Below are 21693 nucleotides of genomic sequence, written 5' to 3'. Positions count from 1 at the left end.
GTTCTCAGGACAAGTTATTTTGCTCAAGTAGTTTCTGTGCTCCCTTTCTGGTTTAACTTTTTAAAACATAGGTTGTTATTTGGGGAAAAAGAAAAAAGAACTTTGACCCTTACCTCACACCATAGACAAGAATCAACCTGAAGCGGTTCATAGGCCCAAACATAAAGGCTATGTCTACAAAGCTGCCATCAGAAAACAGAAGAAAATATCTGCAACCTTGGGATGGGCAGAGATCTCTTAGCTATGACACAAAGAATATGAAACATAAAGAAAAATTGATTAAATTGGCCAGGCGCGGTGGCTCATGCCTGTAATCCCAGCACTTTGGGAGGCCGAGGTGGGTGGATCATGAGGTCAGGAGATTGAGACCATCCTGGCTAACACAGCAAAACCCCATCTATACTAAAAATACAAAAAATTAGCCGGGCGTGGTGATGGATGCCTGTAGTCCCAGCTACTTGGGAGGCTGAAGCAGGAGAATGGCGTGAACCCAGGAGGCGGAGCTTGCAATGATCTGAGATCGCACCACTGCACTCCAGCCTGGGCAACAGAGCGAGACTCCATCTCAAAAAAAAAAAAAAAAAAATTTAAGCCTCCTGCTCTTCAAAGACATCTTGAAGAAAATATGAAAGCAAACTACATACCATGAGAAAATAATATCTGACAAAGGATTTGTATCAGAATATATAAATAACTCTTACTAATCGAAAACTGGAAGACAAATAATCAAATAAAAATGGACAAGAGATCTGAAAGACATTTCAGAAGGAAGACAGGCAAATGGCCAAAAAGTCCTTAAAATGATGCTCCACATCAGTAATCCTCAGGGAAATGTAAATTCAAACCACAATGAAATGTCACTTCACACCCACTAGGATGGCTACAGTTTAAGACTGACAACACCAAGTGTGGGCAAGGATGTAGGGTAACGCTCATGCATTGCCAGCACACAGGAAAAGGAATGCAATCTTTTCAGAAAAGTTTGTCAGTTTTTTACAAAGTGAAACATACACTTACCATAAAGGCCAGTAATTCCACTCCTAGATATTGACCCAGGAGAAATGAAGACAAATAGCAGCTTTATTCATAATAGCCCCAAACTGGAAACAACCTAAATGCACACCAACAGATGAATGGAAAAACAACCTGTGGTGTATTCACACAATAGGACACTCCTTCACAGACAAAAAAGAACAAAGTTCTGACACATGCAACAACATGGATGAATCTCAAAAACAATGCACTGAGCAAAAGAAATAAGACATGAAAGAATGTATCATGTATGACTTCATTCATGTGAAGTTCTAAAATGGGCAAATCTAATCTAGAGTGACAGAAAGCAGACAGATGATTTCCAGAGCCAGTCTGGAGGGAGGCTTAACTACAAAGGGCCATGAGGGAATATTCAGGGTAGGGGAGATGTCCTGTATGGAGACTGTGGTGGGTCACGGTGTCTATGCTTGTTATACAGTACATTTAGAATTGAGGGAGCTTATTGTCTCTAAGCTGAACCTTCATAAAGTTGATATTTTAAAATTCATTATGTTTTTAAATTGTGGTAAAATACATGTAGCATAAAATTTACCATTTTAACTTTTTGGGTTGTTTTTGGTTTTGTTTTTGAGACAGGGTCTTCCTCTGTCACCCAGGCTGGAGCACAGTGCTGTGATCATATTTATAATCATAAGGCTTATTGCAGCCTCAACGTCCTGGGCTCAAGCAATCCTCCCACCTCAGCCTCTTGAGTAACTAAGAGTACAGGTGTGCACCACCATGCCTGGCTAGTTTTTTTTTTAATTTTTTGTAGTGACAGGGTTCTCTATGTTGCCTAGGCTGGGCTCAAGTGATCCTCCCACCTCAGCCTCCCAAAGTGCTGGGATTATAGGCATGAGCCAGCTCACCCAGCCAAATATTTTTAAGCATACAGTTCACTGGTCTTAAGTACATTCATAATGTTGTGCAGCCATCATCACTGTCCTTCTCCATATATCTTTTTATCTTGGAAACTAAAACTCTATCCCCACTAAACATTAACTCCCCATTCGCCTCTCCCCCAGACCCTAGCACCCACCACTCTACTTTCTGTCTCCATGAATTTGACTACTCCAGGGACCTCGTGTAAGTGGAATCATATAGTATTTGTCCTTTTGTGACTGGCTTATTTCCCTTAACATAATGTCTTCAAGGCTCATCCATGTTGCAGCATGTGTCAGAATTTCCTTCCTTTTTAAAGATCAGTAATATTCCATTGTAGGTATAGACCACATTTTGCTTATCTATTCTTCTGTTAATGGACACTTGGGCTGCTTCCACTTTTTAGCTATTGTGGATAATGCAGCTATGAATATGAGTGTACAAATATCTCTTCCAGACCCTGCTTTAAATTTGGGGGTAGGGAGTGGCATATATGTCTAGATGTGGAATAGCTGGATCAAATAGGAATTGTATTTTTAAATATTTAAGGAACTGTCATCCTGTTTTCCACGGCAGCTGCACCATGTTACATATCCACCAGCATTGCACAAGGGTTCCAGTTTCTCCACACACTGGCCAACATTTGTGATTTTCTGTTCTTTTTTATAGTAGCTATCCTAATGTGTTTGAAATGATATCTCTTAGTTTTGATCTGCATTTCTCTAATGATTAGTGATGCTGAGCATCTTTTCATGTGCTTATTGGCCATTTGTACGTCTTCTTTAAAGAAATGTCTATTTAAATCCTTTGCCCATTTTTGAATTGTGTTTTTTTTATTGTTGAGTTATAGGAGTTCTCTATACATTCTGCATACCAATCCCTTACCATATGTATGATTTGCAAATATTTTCTCCCATTCCATGGGTTGCCTTTTTACTCTGTTGATAATATCTTTTGATGAACAAAATTATTTAATTTTCATAAAGCCCAATTTATCTATTTTGTTTCCTGTGCCTTAGGTGTCATGGCCAAGAAACCACTGCCAAATCCTTTGTCATGAAGTTTTTGCCCTGTGCTTTCTTCTAAGAGTTTAGGTCTTATATTCAGAAGTCCTTGTTCTACTTCGAGTTAGTTTTTGTATATGGTGTTAGGTAAGGGTCTAACTTGATTCTTTGGCATGTGGATATCCAGTTTATCCAACATCATTTGTTGAAAAGACTGTCCCTCTCCTCACTGAATGATTTTTGCATTCCTGTCAAATATCATTTGACCATATATGTGAGGGTTTATTTTTGGGCTCACTATTCTATTCCATTGGTCTCCATATCTTTTTGGGATTTTTTTGAGACAGCGTCTTGCTCTGTTGCCCAGGCTGTAGTGCAGTGGTGCAATCATAGCTCACTGCAGCCCCAACCTTCTGGGCTCAAGTGATCCTCTCCCCTCAACCTCCCACGCAGCTGGGACTACAAACATGAACCACCTTGCCCAGCTTTTATATTTTTTATAGAGACACGGTTTCACCATGTTGCTTGGGCTGGTCTCAAACTCCTGAGCTCAAGCAATCAGCCCACTTTGGCCTCCCAAAGTGCTGGGATTACAGGCATGAGCCATCACACCCAGCCCTCTATGTCTTTCTTTACACCATTACCACACTGTTTTGATTACTATAGCTTTGTAGTGAGTTTAGAAATCAGAAAGTGTGAGTCTTTGAGCTTTGTTCTTCCCTTTCAAAATTATTTTGGCTGTTTGGGATCCCTTTAGACTCCACATGAATTTTAGGATGGGCTTTCCTATTTCTGCAAAAAAAAAAAAAAATCACTGGGGTTTTGATAGGAATTGCATTGGATCTGTAGATTTCTTTGAGTAGTATTGACATCTTAACAATATTAAGGCTTCCAATTTATGAACATGGGATGTCTTTCCATTTATTTATGTCTTCTTTCATTTCTTTCAGTAATGTTTAACAGTTTTCATTGTACAAGTCTTTCACCCCCTTGGTTTAATTAATTCCTCAGTATTTTTTTCTTTTTGATGCTACTGTAAATAGAATTGTTTTCACAATTTCCTTTTCTGATTATTCATTTTTAGTGTATAGAAATGCAGCAGATTTTCTTTTTGGGGGGGACGGAGTCTCACTGTCACCCAGGCTGGAGTGCAGTGGCGTGATCTCAGCTCACTACAAGCTCTGCCTCCTGGGTTCACACCATTCTCCTGCCTCAGCCTCCTGAGTAGCTGGGACTACAGGCACTTGCCACCACACCCAGCTAATTTTTTGTATTTTTAGTAGACATGAGGTTTCACCATATTAGCCAGGATGGTCTTGATCTCCTGACCTCGTGATCCGCCCACCTTGGCCTCCCAAAGTGCTGAGATTACAGGTGTGAGCCACCACACCCAGCAAATGCAGCAGATTTTTGTGTATTGATTTTGTGTCCTGCTACTTTGCCGAATTCATTTCTTAGTTCAGGGGTATGTTGTGGAATCTTTACGGTTTTCTGCACAGAAAATTGATATGGTTAGGCTCTGTGTCCCCACCCAAATCTCATCTTGAATTAGAATCCCTATCATCCCCATGTGTCAAGGGAGAGACCAGGTGGAGGTAGTTGGATTGTGGGGACGCTTTCCCTTATGCTGTTCTCATGATAGTAAGTTCTCATGAGATCTGATGGTTTTAGAAGTGGCTCTTCCTTCTTCATTTGGCACCTCTCCTTCCTGTCACCTTGTGAAGACAGTGCCTTTCTTCCCCTTCATCTTCCACCGTGATTGTAAGTTTCCTGAGGCCTTCCAAGGCATGCTGAACTGTGAGTCAATTTAACCTCTTTCCTTTATAAATTACTCAGTCTTGGGCAGTTCTTTATAGCAGTGTGAAAATGGACAAATAAGAAAGTCATATCATCTGTGAACATAAATAATTCTACTTCTTCCTTCCCAATTTATAAGTTTTATTTCTTTTTCTTGTCTAATTGCTCTGGCTTGAACTTCCAATGCAATGTTGAATAGAAGTGATGAAAGTATGCATCCTTCCCTTATTTCTATCTTGGAGGAAAAGATTTCATTTGTTCTTATTTTTCTAATTACTTAAGCTGTAAAGTTAGGTTGTTGGTTTAAGATCTTATTTTTTAATGTAAGCATTTATAGCTATAAATTTCTCCATTAGCACTGTTTTTGCTATGTCCCAGTCTTTCACCATTGAACATGATATTCGCTGAGTTTTTCATATATGGCTTTTATTACATCAAGGTAGTTTCCTTTTATTCCTAATTTGTTGAATGTTTTTACCATGAAAGGGTGTCAAATTTTGTCAAATGTATCAGTTGAGATAATTATGGTTTTTTCCCCATCATTCCATTAATGTGATGTATTGATTAATTTTCATATGTTGAACCATCCTTGCATTCCAGGAATAAATCTCATGTAGTCATAGTGTATAATCCTGTTAATGCTACTGAATTTTGTATGCTAATATTTTGTTGAGGAATTTTGTATCAATATTCATAATGGATATTGGTCTGTAGTTTTCTTTTCTTGCAGTGTCTGTCTTTGGTATCAGAGTAATGCTGGCCTCACAGAATGAATTAGGAAGTTTTCCTTCTTGAATTGTTGGGGAAAGTTTGAGAAGGATTGGTGTTAGTTCTTTAAACATTTGGTAGAATTCACCAGTGAAGCTATCAGCCCTAAAACTTTTGTGGGGAGATTTTTTATTACTGATTCAGTCTCCTTACTACTTATAGGTCTATTCAGAGTTTTGATTTTTTTATTATTTAGTCTTGGTAAGTTTTATGCTTCTAGAAATGTGTTCATTTCATCTAGTGCTATGGCTTGAATGTTTTCCCCAAAGTTCATGTGTTGTAAATGTAATCCCCAGTATAACAGTGTTGGGAGGTGGGGCCTAATAGAGGTGATCCATTACAGGGCAAAGCCTTCATGAATGGATTAATGTCTTATTTTGGGAGTGGGTTAGTTATTGCAAGAGTGGCCTTGTTATAAAAAGCAAGTTTAGCTCTCTCTTGCTTTCTTACTCTCTTTCGTGCGTCTGCGTGCTCCCTTACCCTTCTGCCTTCCACTGGAAGGGCATGTGTGTGCTGTCATTCTGGAATGACAAAAGGCAGGCCCTTGCCAAATGCTGGCCCCTCAATTTTGCCAGATGCTGACCATCCTCTGGGAAGGCAAAAATGGTCAGTGATTGATTTATAAAGTACTAGGTAGTTTATAAAGTACTTAGTCTGTGGTATTCTGTTTTAGTCACATAAAACAGACTAACACATCTAGGTTATCCAACTTGTTGGCATACAATTGTTCACAGAATCCTTTTTATTTCTGTAGAGTCAGGAGTAATGTCCCTACTGTCATTTCTAATTTTAATAATATGAATCTTCTTTCTTTTTTCTTAGTCCAGTTAGCTAAACGTGTGTCAATTTTGTTGATCTTTTCAAATAACCAATTTTTTACTTTATTGATTTTCTCTTCAATTTTCTATTCTTTATGTCATTGATTGCTGCTCTAATCTTTACTATTTCCTTCATTCTGCTACTTTTGGATTTCATTTGTTCTGATTTTTCTAATTACTTAAGTTGTAAAGTTAAGTTGTTGGTTTAAGATCTTATTTTTTAATGTAAGCATTTATAGCTACAAATTTCTCCATTAGCATTGTTTTTGCTATGTCCCATAAGCTTTGATATATTGTGCTTTTGTTTTCATTGGTTTCTTGATTTCCCTTTTGATTTCTTCTTTGATCCATTGGCTGTTTAAGGTAGTGTTGTTTAGTTTCCACAACTTTGTGAATTTTCCACTTTTACATCCATTATTAATTCCTAACTTCATCTTTTTGTCAGAGTAGATAATTTGCATAATATCTATCTTAAATCTATTGAGAGATAAATTAAGACATAATTTGTGGTCTAATATGTAGTCCATCATCTTGCTGTTGCTGTGAGGTTTTATGCACAACATCAAGTCCTTAATAAGGGGAGTCTCAAATCAACACAGAAACAAGATGAAAGTCTGGCCTTTATCACAAAAGTTCCCTGCTGATCCCAGCCTGGACCCACTCTCCTGAGCCCTTCAGAATCAGCCTGGGGCCTCCAACCCTGGAGGGTGAGAAGCTCAGCATCGGGTGGGAGGAGCACATATAAGACCAAGGCTTCCTGGTGTCAGGTGCCAGCTGGGTAAGACAAGGAGGCATAAGCCTTCTCTCCTGTGGCATGAGAAGAGGACAGTGATGTTTGTGGTCTGGAGAATGGGCCAGGCTAAGCAACAGAAGTTACACAGACAGCCACTACAGCTCGACTCCATTGCACCATTCCTGAGGCCCTGCTCTGCCTCTACACTCTTTCCTGCATCAGAGGTAGAGAAGCTAAAGTAGCCAGCAAGCAGGAAGTTGAGAGAGGCAACTTCTGCAATCTTTCTTTCCACCCTGAAGTTTTATGATAAATTATGATCACCACAAAGGTAAAAATGACACAGGCTGCATTCGGATTCCAGTTAGAAATAAAGGAGCTCATACCTCTAACATCAGGTGACAGGCAGGCGCCCACCTACCCATCGCCAGCTGCCCTCTGGCCAGGGTTTCTGACCAAGGAGGAATATTCTGGTTCCCAGAATCATGGCACTTCAAGACTAGAACTTAGGGTCCTCAGAGCCCATGTTCTGGCCACCCCATTGCCCCCATGTTCCCTGACCCTCACCTTTCAGCAAGGCCTGCAGGATGGCCACATCCACGTCCTGCTGACCATCCTTGCCTTCCCGGAAGACAGTCAGCAGCTGCCGCCTCCGGACGATATCTTGGATCTGCAACAAGCATTTTCTAAGTGAGACACACAGTGACTCCTGAACCCCTGCCTCCTCCAGGACACATAGAATTGAGGCCCTGGACACAGCCAGAGCCCTGGGTCCTGCCTGCCCTTGTGGCCAGGACACCACCACATCTCCTCTTGCCTTAGATGGTGGAGATGAAGATCCATGGGGACAAAATACACCATGTTTGTGAGAGTCTGTTGGGTGGAAAACACAATCCAAGGGCAACGGATCTTCACCCTGATGATAGTGCAGCTTCATGCAAGGCTGCTCCTCCTAACCCTCCTGCTAAGCCCAGGCCACTCCTCACCACCTGCCTACCTGCCTATCTATCTGTCTACTTATCTATCTATCTGTCTGTCGATCGATCAATCGATCTATCTATCCATCTATGCATCTATCCATCTATCTATCTACCTAATCTGATCTATCCATCCATCTATGCATCTATCCATCTACCTATCTATATAATCTATCTATAAATCCATCTATCTATCCATCCGTGTATATATCTATCCATCCGTGTGTGTTTCATCTATGTATATATGTATGTATCTATCTACCTATCCATCTATCCATGTATCCATCTATCCATCCACATGTATGTATCTATCTATTGTCTAGCTATCCATCCATCCATCCATCTTTCCATCCATCCATGCACACACCCACCTACCAACCATTCATCCATCCACTTATCTATCTACCTCCCACCCACTATCTATCTATCATCCATCTATCTATCTGTCTATCTATCTATATCTATCCGTCTATCTATCATACCAATTCATTCATCTTTTTTTTTTTTTTGAGTCAGACTTTTTGCTCTGCTGCCCAGGCTGTAGTGCAGTGGCACGATCTTGGGTCACTGCACCCTCCGCCTCCTGGCTTCAAGCAATTCTCCTACCTCAGCCTCCCAAGTAGCTGGGATTACAGGCACCCACCACCATGCCTGGATAATGTTTGTATTTTTAGTACAGATGTGGTTTCACCATGTTGGCCAGACTGGTCTCAAACTCCTGACCTCAAGTGATCCACCAACTTCAGCCTCCCTAAGTGCTGGGATTATAAGTGTGAGCCACTGTGCCCAGTCCATCCATTTTATCACCTATCTGTCTGTCTATCTATCTATCCATCCATCCATCCATCTAATCTACCTATCATCTAGCTACCCATCTATCCATCCATCCATCCATCCACATGCCCACCCACCCACCTACCATCCATCCATCCATCTATTCATCCATCCATCTTTCCATCCATCCATCTATTCATCCATCCATCTTTCCATCCATCCATCTATTCATCCATCCATCTTTCCATCCATCCATCTATTCATCCATCCATCTTTCCATCCATCCATCCACACACCCACCCATCATCCACCCATCTAGCTACCACCCACCCACCATTCATCCATCCATTCATCCATCCATCTTTCCATCCATCCATTCATCCATCCATCTTTCCATCCATCCATTCATCCATCCATCTTTCCATCCATCTATTCATCCATCCATCTTTCCATCCATCCATTCATCCATCCATCTTTCCATCCATCCATCCACACACCCACCCATCATCCATCCATCTAGCTACCACCCACCCACCATTCATCCATCCATTCATCCATCCATCCATCCATCATGGCATCCCTAGCAGGTACGTCCACTATAGTTACTCCTCCTTGAAGCGCCTTCCCCCTGTGTCCAGGGCAGGCAACTCCACAAACACACCTTCCCATGGCTCCCGGTACTCCCAAAGTGAGCCTCATCCTTGTCCCTCTGGCTCCCCAGGCCAGCCACACCTGGCCTCCCCTGCTTCTCTCCTCATCCCCAGCCTGGGCCCATTGCCTCCACATAGACTCTGCCCTCACCTGGAGGGCTCCTCACACTCCACCTCCATGCCTAAGACCCCAACACTGCCCCATCCCTCGGTGTCCAGCTTTCGTGACAACTCCAAAACACATCCTGGGCTCCCTGGCGAACTCCACCCTCATCCAGCAGCCGAAGGTCTCCTGGCTTTCAGCACCCCATCCTCATAGGGCGAAGCAGCTCCCAGCGTCTGAGCCCATATGGACACCAGGGCCTCGTTTCCTCGTCGGAGTAGAGCACTCAGTACCCCTACTTGACAGATGAGAAAGGCAAGGCTGAACAAGGGTGGGCAACTTCTTCCTGGCCACAGCTGTGGGCCCCTGCAAGGAGGCCCCCGGACCCCTCTGACGGGGCCGCCCACAAGTGGCAGCACCCGAGGGTGGCTCTGCAACTCCTCCACAGTGTAGACGGACACTCCGAGAAGGCATGTTAAAGGAGCGCACTGACCCTGGCTGTGTGACTGGGCCCCTCCCCACTGAGCAGGAGCATCAGCGAATGCCGAGCCCCTGCTGAGGCCTGACGGCTGTGTGTGAAAGCACTACTTTCAGGGCCTTGGCGTGGCTATGGAGAGTGCATTAAAAATAAGCACCTTTCAACAACAGCAGATTAAACTCAGTTCTGAGAATTGCCTGAATAATTTATCAACCAGCAGAGAAAGGGCTCCAGGGCCTGCCTGAAAAGTCCCAGTGGCACCGGGAAGGAAAGAAAGCCGCCCTGACGTCGGGAGCTGAGCGGCCGCTCACAGCCGGACGGCGATGTTTTCACAAACTGATCTGACGCTTGCAGCTACATCATGTTATTCTCCTGACAGACAAAAATGGTCTCAGAAGACATCTGTGCAGAACAAGGTCACTCTGAGACCATCACAAAGCACAGAAGAAAACAAGGTCACTGTGCCACCTGCAAATCACCAGTCACAGAAACTCTGCTTCTGGATCGGCCTACAGGGCCAAGACCTCCATCCAGCCCTTCCGACACCCGTGGTTCCTGAGGGTGCTCATTTTTAATCCACTCTCCACAGGCCCAATCTGGCCAAATACGTGTGTCCCTGTGGCCTGCAGCTGGGGGTCACCACTGCCCACAGAGCCCAAATTAAACACAGTGGGAGCTGTGGAAAGTGCATGTCAGCCACTCAGAACCTTGGGATGTCCAGGGTCTGCAGGAAAGACACAGACAGAAGGCTCCGCCGGCCCCGGCTTGCTGGGAAACTGAGGATGAAAAGGCCCCAGTGCCAGCCCCTGCAAAGAATCCTGCCAGGAATTGAGTCAGGTGACCCTGGAACCAGCAGGCACAGGGAGGGGAGGGGCTCTCCACTGGAGCCCGCCCCCCGGTCAAGGGCTTGGTGGGGTAGCCAGGGCTGACCAACCATGGCCCTTCACAACTGACCCCCTCTGGAGGCTGGGGTCATGGCAGGGGCCACCCAAAATCTGCCCCTGGACTGGGGCGATGGCCCCTCCTGAGGCCACTCTCCATGCCTCCATTAACTCACCTATGAGGCTATGATCTGGACTGGACCCTGCGACCCACAGCCATTACTCAGCAGCTGCTCTGCTGCCCGACTCGGCTGAGGCCTCCCCGGTGCCTGCCTCCCACCCCTTCAATCCAGCAGACCCTTTTCACAGCACCGCTGAGCCCAGAAGTGTCCCCATCCCGCCCTGGTGCGCTGCTAGTGAGGTCCACACCCTCCTTTCACGTGCTGTCATGGGATCTGACCTCCAGAACCCAGCCAGGAGGCTTCCCACCTGTGCCCCGCCCTCTGCAAATCGCTCTGGCACCCGCTCAGACCCGGTGGGTTCTCCGCATCGGTCCGTGAGTCCTGGTCCTGCCCACCAGGCTGACAGTGTCTCTGGGAAGCAGCCACATGCTGGTGACCGTCGTGCCCGTCAGCCTCACCTTTTTGGTCCACTCGACAATCCTGCTTTCCGTGAAGGTCTCAAACATCTCCTGGAAGAACACGCTCAGTTTCTGCTGGATCAGGGAGATAGTGATGTCCGAGACAGGCAGGTTGGCCACCTGGGCAATGACGTCGGCCACGCGGCCCGAGCCCTCCACGACCACGCAGGGGGTGCCGTTGGTGGTGGCATTGTAGATGGTCTGCAAGGCAGGTGGGGGTGTGAGCCCAGGACTGGGTCCTCGCCTCGTTCCGATGCTTTCTGAAATGGAGAATTCTCCAAGGCCAGCTAAGGGCAGGGCTGGCTAACACTACTCCGAGATCCACTGAAAGCACTTATTAGTTTGGTGGCGTCCCCTGCTCTGGGGGAAGAGGGAGCTGCCCCAACACACTGGGGGCTGCACACCTGGCACCTCTCAGGCCTCAGCACCAGCAGAATCAAAGACTCCCAGCATTTTTACCCATGGACCTGCAGACGTGAGGGCCTCGCAGCAAAGGGGACGCTGCATGGACCTGGAGTCACCGACCTCATAAAAGCCCACAGTAAGCGCAGGGCCATGAGGAGGGCCCCTGGGCTCCAAGGTATGCTGGACTTCGGGAAGGGACTGGCCACAAAGCCGTTTGGCAGGAAGGACCCTGCCGTGTGCATGAGCATCAGCCTGGGGTAAGGAGGTGGGTGCAGCCGCCCCAGCAGGAGAGCCGTGAAGGGTACTCGGCACGCACAGGGAGTGGGGACCCAGTGCTCTATGGATTCCTGTTCAGCCTCAAGCCCCCAAGGCTCTGTTTTGACCTCCTGCAATCATGAAACATAAATGGGACATTGCCTATGATCCCATCCTTCACAAAAGCCCATACTCTTGCTCCAGATCCTCAGGCTATATGTCCTCGTACATTCCTACAGCAGGTGAGGTCGCCTCGCACCCTGCACGCCGCAAAGCGGTTAGGGTTAGCGTCGGGAAGGAAGGCCGGCAAAGCAGCGCGTTCAAGCTGCCTGCCACATCTGCGGTCACACAGCTGCTGGCACCATGGATCTGGAATGGGGGCCATGGCCCTGTACTTTGAAAAATGCTTCCTGGAGGAGTCTTGGAGACAGAGTTGTAGAAACCCCCCAGCCTCCCCAGCGCGTCCTGGGAGCAGAGGCTCCCCACTCAGTCCAGGCCCTGGGGCCCCACCCTTTCCTTCCATGCCAGTCAATGGCCGGTCACAGCCAAGCCCAGCCTCCTCCCCCAGGCACCTTCCTCTGACCCTCCTCCACCCAGCCGGAAGCAGCCCCGACACAGCGTAGATGCTCTTTCTCTTCTCCTGGTGGGCAAGCTCATCGCCCTCTTGCCAACAGTCTTGAGTTCTGAGACAAGCACTTTTGGACAGTCATCTGCCTGCAGCGGGACGGGCCCACACATGCCCCCTCCCACCCGGCCATACTCACGTGCAATGTGCCCGGGCCGCCCTCCAGCACCACGCACACGATGGGGATCTTGATGGCCACGCCTAGAAAAAGCACAGAGCCGAGTGAGGGGACAGAGGTGGGGGGCAAGACCCTGCACTGGGGGCACTCTCCCCTGCCCCCTGCCGGCTCCAGCCTAACCACACACTGAAGCACCTGCTGGGAGGCCTCTTGCCAGTGCTGAGTCGCCATTGAAGGTCAAAGCTCCACATTCCCAGGGAACCTGCCTGTTCCACATCAATGAGCAGACTCAAGAGCCCCCCGCCGCCCACACCTTCCCCGCTCGCTTGCATCCCATCCACCCCTGCTTGCTTTCTTGGGAGGGAGGGAGAGGGGCCATGGACAATCAGAGCTGACGCCCCAAGCAGGTGGGCATAACCTGTCACATGTGGATGGGAGCAGCATGCAGCACATCCATCCTGTGTCCATCCGCCCGGCCCCACCCTGAATTTCATCCAGCCCAACAGCAGTGGAGCCTGAGAAGGACTTAGCAACCCCTTTCCCCAGGCAGCAAACTCTGTCTGTGAGCCCCCCATGGGCCCATCGTCTTCACACACTCACCCACACATCCCACCCTGGGTGTTCTAGTCAAGCAGGGTTCTCAAAGTGTGGTCCCCTGATCCCTGAACCGCAGCATCGTCCTCACCAGGGAACGTGCTCCTACTAGTCAAGAAGGGTTCTCAAAGTGTGGTCCCTGGTCCCTGAACCGCAGCATCGTCCTCACCAGGGAACATGCTCCTAATTCAAGTTCTCAGCCCACCTGGAGCTGCTGAGTTGGACCCTGGGGCTGGGGCCCACGAGCTGGTGAGGAACCCTCCAGGGGAGTCCGATGCACAAGGAAGCTTGCAAGGGACCCCAGCCCACCCGGGCACAGGCCAGACACCTCCCGTTCACCATCTCCTCTTTGAACCCTCCTCAAGTGATGTGCAAAACTCTGCATTTGACCTCCCGACGTCCTCAAACCCATCCCATCCCACCTATGAGGAAAAAGGTATCAAATCCTAAGTTTTGACTATCGTACATTCCGATTTCTGAACCTGAGACCAGACCATGATCAAGGTTTAAAATAATTGTAGGGCCAGGCACAGTGGTTCAAGCTTGTAATCCCAGCACTTTGGGAGGGTGATGGGAGGATCCCTTGAGCCCAGAAGTTCGAGGCTACAGTGAGCTGAGATCACACCACTGCGCTCCAGACCCTGTCTCAAAAAAAATAAAAAAAAGTAGGTTGGCCCATTATCTGTGAGCACACAGGTGAGCTGCCAGGCCCCCAGACCGCCCTCCCACTGGCTGAAACGGGCAAGAGAAGATGACCCTCCTGGAACAAAGTATAAAGAGACACAGGAAGGAAACCCAGGTGTGTTCTGAGGACGCTCTGAGTACCAGGAACATCCTGGTCGTGACCAGCTGTACCTGACACTCTGACCAGCCCACTGCACTCTCTGCTGAGCCCCACACCTGTTGAACGTCCTGGTCATGACCAGCTGTACCTGACACTCTGACCAGCCCACTGTGCTCTCTGCTGAGCGCCACACCTGTTGAACGTCCTGGTCATGACCAGCTGTACCTGACACTCTGACCAGCCCACTGCACTCTCTGCTGAGCCCCACACCTGTTGAACGTCCTGGTCATGACCAGCTGTACCTGACACTCTGACCAGCCCACTGTGCTCTCTGCTGAGCGCCACACCTGTTGAACGTCCTGGTCATGACCAGCTGTACCTGACACTCTGACCAGCCCACTGTGCTCTCTGCCCAAGCACCCTCGAAAGCAAGCTCCCCTACCTCCTCTTTCCTTGGTCTGCTCCGATATGAACTTCTCCAGCCTGGTCCTCAGAGGAATCTCCACCCCGTACTGGCCATGGGTCCCGTCGTCCACGAGGATGAAGTGAGAGTGGTTGCTGTCTAGGCAGGTCAGGTTCCCTTGGCCGTCCTCATCCAGTATGTACTCAGCGGGGAAGCTGCCCTGGGATGACCAGGAAGTGTCAGACACCGCTTCTGGAAAGCTCTGCCTCTGTAACGCGAGCAGGCTGAACACCGGCCCCCAGAGAGACCAGGTCCCAATCCCTGGAATCTGTGGATGTGGCCTTATTGGAGAAAGCAATTTTGCAGATGTGATCGAAACATGAGAAGATTAACCTGGATGATCCGAGTGGGCCCAAAATACCATCACAGGTGTCCTCACAGGAGAAAGGTGGTGGGAGACACAGGCAGGACAGGAGGCCAAGGGGCCACAGAGGCAGGGACGAGTGACGTAGCCACAAGTGGAGAAAGCCGGAGCCCCCAGGAGCGGAGGAGGCAGGGAAACAGACCCTCCTCCCAGGCCTCAGGAGGCGTGTGACCCTGACTTCAGGGTTCTGTCCTCCAGACACGTGAGAGTCCACAATGCTGCTGTTTCAGGCTTGAGGCCATTTGTTACGGCAGGAACAGGAAACGGATACAGGTGTGGGGTGAGGAAGCGGGGTGCTGCTGTAACAAACACCTCAAAATGTGGAAGTGGCATTGAAACTGGCAATGGGGAGATGACGGGAGGATTTGGAAGCACCGTGAATGGGAAACGTCTCAACGTCCTTGAAGAGAATGTTGGTGGGAATGTGGTGTTAAAGGCCTTGCAGAGACGGGTGCAGTGGCTCACGCCTGTAATCCCAGCACTTTGGGAGGCCAAGGCGGGAGGCTCACCTGAGCCCTGGAATTCGAGACCAGCCTGGACAACATAGCAGATCTCATGTCTACAAAAATAAAAAAATTAGCCAGGCATGGTGGTGCACACCTGTAGTCCCAGCTACTTGGGAGGCTGAGATGGGAAGATCACTTGAGCCCAGGAGGTCAAAGCTGAGGATTGCATCAACACACTCCAGCCTGGGCAACAGTGAGACCCTGTCTCAGAAAAAAAACAACTCGCAGTAAGGGCTCAGAAGGAAGCGAGGAGCAGGGCAGAGAGGGCTTTGTTGCCTTAGAGCAGGGGTCCCCACCCCCTGGGCCATGGACTGGTAATGGTCTGTGGCCTGTGAGGATCTGGGCTGCACACAGCAGGAGGTGGGTGGTGGGTGAGCAAGTGAAGCTTCATCCCTATTTACAGCCGCTCGCCATTGTGTGTGTGAGACTGTCCGAGCTCCACCTCCTGTCAGATCTGCTGCGGCATTAGATTCTCATGGGAATACTAACCTTACTGTAAACTGTGCATGCAAAGGACCTAGGTTGTACACCCCTTACGAAAATCTAATGCCTGATGATCTATCACTGTCCCCCAACACCCCCAGATGATGGGACCGTCTAGCTGCAGGAAAACAAGCTCAGGGCTCCCACTGATCCTACATTATGGTGAGTTGTATGATTACTTCATTACATATTACAATGTAATAATAGAAATAAAATGCACAATAAACGTAATATGTTTGAATCATCCCCAAACCAACCACTTACCACCCCACCCCCATCTGTGGAAAAACTGTCTTCCATGAAACAAGTTCCTGGTGCCAAAAAGGCTGGGGACAACTGCCTTAGAAAATATATATATGGGCCAGGCACGGTGACTCACGCCTGGAATCCCAGCACTTTGGCAGGCCAAGGTGGGCAGATCAGTTGAGGTCAGGAGTTCGAGACCAGCCTGGCCAACATGGCGAAACCCCATCTCTACTAAAAATACAAAAATTAGCTGGGTGTGGTGGCACATGCTTGTAATCCCAGCTACTCGGGAGGCTAAGGTGGGAGATTTGCTTGAACCCGGAAGGCGGAGGTTGCAGTGAGCGAGATCGCGCCACTGCACTCCAGCCTGGGTAAAAGAGCAAGGCTCTGTCTCAAAAAAAAAAAAGAGAGAGAGAGAGAGAGAATACATATACTGACATGAACAGAATTTTAGCAGAAAAATGAACATCACAGTTGCTCCCGGTAAGGGCTCAGAAGGAAGTAGGAAACGTGGCACTGAAGACTGGAGGGAAGGCCACCTTTGCTGCAGAGTGACAGAAAGCCTGGCTGAATTGTGCTGTGCAGTTTTGTGGAGAGCAGAACCGTAAATGATGAACTTGAAGATTTAGCCGCAAAGATCTCCAAGCAAAGTGTTCAAGTTGTGGCCTGGCTTTTTTCTTGCTGCTTCTCACAAAATGCAAAAGGAAAGAGAGAAATTGAGGGAAAAACTGACAGACAAAACGGAACCAGGACTTGATGATGTGGGAAATTCTCAGCCTATCCAGGTCGCATATAATGCAGGTCGCATATAATGCAGAAAATGAAAAGAGATTCACTGTTCAAAAGGCAGCCTCTAAAGAAAAGGCCAAGGGCCCAGTACGGTGGCTCACGCCTGTAATCCCAACAATTTGGGGAGCCGAGGCGGGCGGATCACTTGAGGTCAGGAGTTCGAGACCAGCCTGGCCAACATGGAGAAACCCCGCCTCTACTAAAAATACAAAAATTAGCTGGGTGTGGTGGTGGGTGCCTGTAGTCCCAGCTACTCGGGAAGCTAAGGCAGGAGAATCGCTTGAATCCGGGAGGCGGAGGTTGCAGTGAGCTGAGATCACGCCACTGCACTCCAGCCTGGGTGACAGAGCGAGACTGTCTCAAAAAAAATAAAACAGAGGGAGAGCCAAGGGTGTGTCTAAACAACCTCCTGCTACTGATGAAGGGACTAGGCAAGGAGACTGCGATTCACTCAACCATCTCAGAAGCCAGGAGTGGAGACGGCATCACATGAAAGGTCTGCAGAGCCCTTTTTGTCTACTGGCAGAAATTCCTATGGCATTCACAGGAGGACCGCAAGGTTTTCACAAATGTTATATCAACAAAAACAGTGCAAATTTGGACTGAAAGGGACAGAGACGGGATAAAATGAAAGGTTGTCAGACTCCTTAAAATCTTCAAGCAGAAAAAAAGCTATAACCTTCAAGGAAAAGGATCGTCCTGAAGGCAGGGCCGTGGACACAGAGCAGGGTAGGGGGTGCCCAAGCCACAGAGGGGTCTCCCCGGTCTTATCACCTAGTGCATTCTGCCTGCTGGGTTTTGGAATTGCCTGGGGCTGGTGATGCCTTCGTTCCTCCCGTGTTCCCCCTTTGGGAATGAGAGTGTCTATAGCTGTGATGCTACACCTGCTCTTCCCTTGTATTTTGGAGATAGGTGACTTGTTTTCTGGTCTCACAGGTGTACACATGAAGAGAAATTCTGCCCCAGAATGGATCAGATCCAGAGTCTTCAGCGTCCCTGACTTAAATGATGACATTTGGGACTCTTGAGCTGATGATATTTTTGTTTGTTTTGTTTTGTTTTGTTTTGTTTTGCTTGAGACGGTGTCTCGCTCTGTCACCCAGGCTGGAGTGCAGTGGCACAACCTTGGCTCGCTGCAACCTCCGCCTCCTGGGTTCAAGCGATTCTCCTGCTTCAGCCTCCCAGTAGCTGGGATTACAGGCACCTACTACCATGCCTGGCTAATTGTTTATAGAGACAGGGTTTCTCTATGTTGACCAGGCTGGTCTCGAGCTCCTGACCTCAGGTGATCTGCCTGTCTTGGCCTCCCAAAGTGTTGGGATGACAGGTGTGAGCCACTGCACTCGGCCAAGCTTATGATATTTACATGAGATTTTGATCTTGGAGTTTCTGCTGTAACGAGTTGGTAGTTGGAGGGGATCATTTTGTTTGGTTTGGTTTGGTTTGGTTTGGTTTGGACAGAGTCTTGCTCTGTCAACCAAGCTGGAGTGCAGTGGCATGATCTCGGTTCCCTGCGACCTCCGGCTCCTAGGTTCAAGCAATTCTCCTGCCTCAGCTGGGATTACAGGCACCTGCCACTATGCCCAGCTAATTTTTGTATTTTTAGTAAAGACAGGGTTTCACCATATTGGCCAAGCTGGTCTTGAAATTTTGTCCTCAAGTGATCCGCCCACCTCAGCCTCCCAAAGTGCTGGGATGACAGGTGTGAGCCCCCACACCCAGCCAAGATCTAGCAATGGTGTGAACACATTTTGCCTGTGGAGTGGACAGGAATCTTTGAGGTCAGAGGGACAACCGCAGTTGGCTGAATCATGGTCACCCAAAGACATCAAGGCCTGCTCATGGACCCGGTAAGTGCTGCTCCTCATTTCCTTGTTTGGAAAAGCATCTTTGCAGATGTCAGTTAAAGATCTTGATATGAAAGCATCACCCTAGACGACCCTAGTGGGTCCTACACGCCATCACGAGTGTTCTTACAGAACACTTGGGGGAGATTTGACACAGGCACACAGAGAAGGCCACGGGACACGGAGGCAGAGACTGGAGGGAGGCGGCCACGGGACACGGAGGCAGAGACTGGAGGGAGGCAGCCACGGGACACGGAGGCAGAGACTGGAGGGAGGCGGCCATGGGACACGGAGGCCGAGACTGGAGGGAGGTGGCCACCGGCCGGGGAATGCCCATCAGCACCCAGATGCTGGAGGCAGGAAGGAATGCTCTTTCCCCAGGCCCTGGGGGGAAGTGGCCCCGCCAACACTGATGGCTGGATGATGGCCAAGCGACGCGGATTCCAGATCTGATAGACTAAGTTTCTGCTGCTTTAAGCCACCAGGTTTGTGAGCCTGGGTTACCGCAACCCCGGGAGACAGACCCAAGGGAGGGCGGCAGCCGCTGGGACACACACCCTCCGCCGTCCACAGAGAGGGAGCGTGGCTGAGTGGAAGCAGCCACAGTCCCATTCCTCCACCAACGCCACCAACGGTGGTGTCACAGGAAGTCGTCTGAACTCAGCGTGGGGAGGAAAGTAAGGAGTGACCTGGGACGTCACCCAGCCGCTCCTGGCTTCAGCTTTTCAATTTGTAAAAAGAGCAAGCAAAGCCCAACAGCTGGTCCAGTCCGACCCCGCCAGACACATTCATGATTCTGATGCAAAGGAAGGCGAAGGCCGGGCTGGGGCTGGCCAGTGCTTGCTGGGCCCCTCGTGGGAATCTGGGAGTGTCCTCCGCCCGCCCCGGGGAATGGATGTACAGTGTCCGTGTCGCTGCCAGAGGAGTAAATCACCCCTGGGGTGACGAGGGAACCTGCTCAGTGAGTCACAGGTCAGTGTTCCCTGGGCTTTCCTGACCACGTGGATTCAGGGGCACACACGCGTTATGCCAAAGTTAGTGTGTCCTTGGAAAATCTGGTTGAATGACTCATTATCTGTCCCAACTCAAGGCTCCAGATTAAAGCAACTGCTTCTCCTGCGTCTACTTAATCAGAGGCAGGAGTGCTCCATCCTCAACCTTGACAGAGAAGGTGGGGGTGTGTGCTGGCTGCCAGAAACCACGGCACAGTGGGATTCCCGGCTGCAGACCTCTGAGTACAGGGACTCAAAGTGCTAAAATTTCCGGTTCGGGGTCAGATCACCCTGGCTCAGCCCCATCCAGCTGCCTGCTGGCCATGCCTCCTCCCTCCGCTGTGTTAGTGGAGCCCTCACAGCGAGTGACTCTCACATGGACCCCTCTTACAACCTTGAGGAAGATACCAGAGTCCAGCCAAGTTAGCCATTTATCTGGGGTCACCTGGGTGAGGGGTAGGCCGGGAGTTGCGCCCAATCTCCTGAGTGCGCCCGCCTTCCCCGCACACTCTGCCTGCCCCCCACAGCGCCCGGCCAGACGTCACCCACACCCTGGCCCCTGCACACTCCACCTGCTCCCTGCAGCACCCAGTCAGACCTCACCCACACCCTGGCCACTGCACAACCCTCCTGCCCCCCACAGCACCCGGTCAGACCTCACCCACACCCCGGCCCCTGCACAATCCGCCTGCCTCCCACAGCGCCCGGTCAGACGTCACCCACACCCCTGGTCTTAGGCTCCCCTCCCTTGGGGGCCGCACTCACCGTGGGATGGATCAGGCCCTCGCGGCGGTGGACAGTGCCCCAGGTGGCGACTCCGATGGTGATGAGCTCGCCTTCCTTGTAGCTGCTGCTCAGGCTGAAGTCCCGCACCGCCTCACCTACCTGCTTCATGACGCCGGTGTGGGACCCCCCTGTGATGATCCAGGCCCCTGGGGAAGGAGCACGGGTGGGCAGGCCACGCAGCACTGAGGGACACCCTGACACCCAGGAGCCTGACGCTTGAGCCCCTCTAGGCTCAGCGATGCCCCGCCCCCATCAACGCAGAACTCCTCCCTCAGGGGCTTTCAAACCAGCATCAGGTGTAAGGAATCGAGGTTCCCACCTGCTCAGGCGGGGTGGGAACAGGAGCAGGCCCCACCCCTCTCCCTGGTCCCTGCCGCCTCCTCAGGCCCCAGTCTCAGGATCACGGTTCTCAGCACGCTCACTGCATTCTTCTATTTTGCTTTCCCTCTTCCTTCCAGCTTTCAGGACCCAGGTGCAGCAGAGTGCTTCCTGGCTCCCACCACTCAGCCTGGTCCCTAAGGATGCCCCCACCTCCCACCCACCATCTGCTGCCGGTGGTTTACAGCCACCCTTGTAAGAAACACACCTCCGGCAGGGCACGGTGGCTCATGCCTGTAATCCCAGCACTTTGGGAGGCCGAGGCGGGCAGATCACCTGAGGTCAGGAGTTCCAGACCAGCCTGGCCAACATGGTGAAACCCTGTCTCTACTAAAAATACAAAAATTAGCCAGGTGTGGTAGCACACGCCTGCAGTCCCAGCTACTCAGGAGGCTGAGGCAGGAGAATTGCTTGAACTCAGGAGGCAGAGGTTGCAGTGAGCTGAGATACCGCCACCACCACTGCACTCTAGCCTGGGTAACAGAGCAAGACTCTGTTTCCAAAAAAAAAAAACAGCCAATTGGCCAGGCACGGTGGCTCACGCTTGTTATCCTAGCACTTTGGGAGGCCAAGGCAGGAAGATT

General features: G+C 49.6%; 1 protein-coding gene across 2 annotated transcripts in view; it reads right to left on the bottom strand.

Annotated features, from left to right (window-relative positions):
- TRPM2 (transient receptor potential cation channel subfamily M member 2) overlaps positions 1-21693 on the bottom strand; it is a 98736-nt gene that overhangs the window by 59369 nt on the left and 17674 nt on the right. For both annotated transcript variants that reach the window (XM_054468883.2, XM_054468884.2), the window contains exons 6-10: positions 20711-20877; positions 14698-14878; positions 12899-12960; positions 11475-11675; positions 7599-7701 (exon numbers count right to left, since the gene is read on the bottom strand). In XM_054468883.2, the coding sequence (XP_054324858.2) occupies positions 7599-7701; positions 11475-11675; positions 12899-12960; positions 14698-14878; positions 20711-20877 (714 nt within the window). The remainder of the gene's footprint in view (positions 1-7598; positions 7702-11474; positions 11676-12898; positions 12961-14697; positions 14879-20710; positions 20878-21693) is intronic.

The sequence above is a fragment of the Pongo pygmaeus genome, chromosome 22, assembly GCF_028885625.2.
Source record: "Pongo pygmaeus isolate AG05252 chromosome 22, NHGRI_mPonPyg2-v2.0_pri, whole genome shotgun sequence".
In the NCBI taxonomy this organism is placed as follows: Eukaryota; Metazoa; Chordata; class Mammalia; order Primates; family Hominidae; genus Pongo; species Pongo pygmaeus.
The sequence above is the reverse complement of the archived record's forward strand: the minus strand, read 5'-3'. Positions and strand labels throughout refer to the sequence as shown.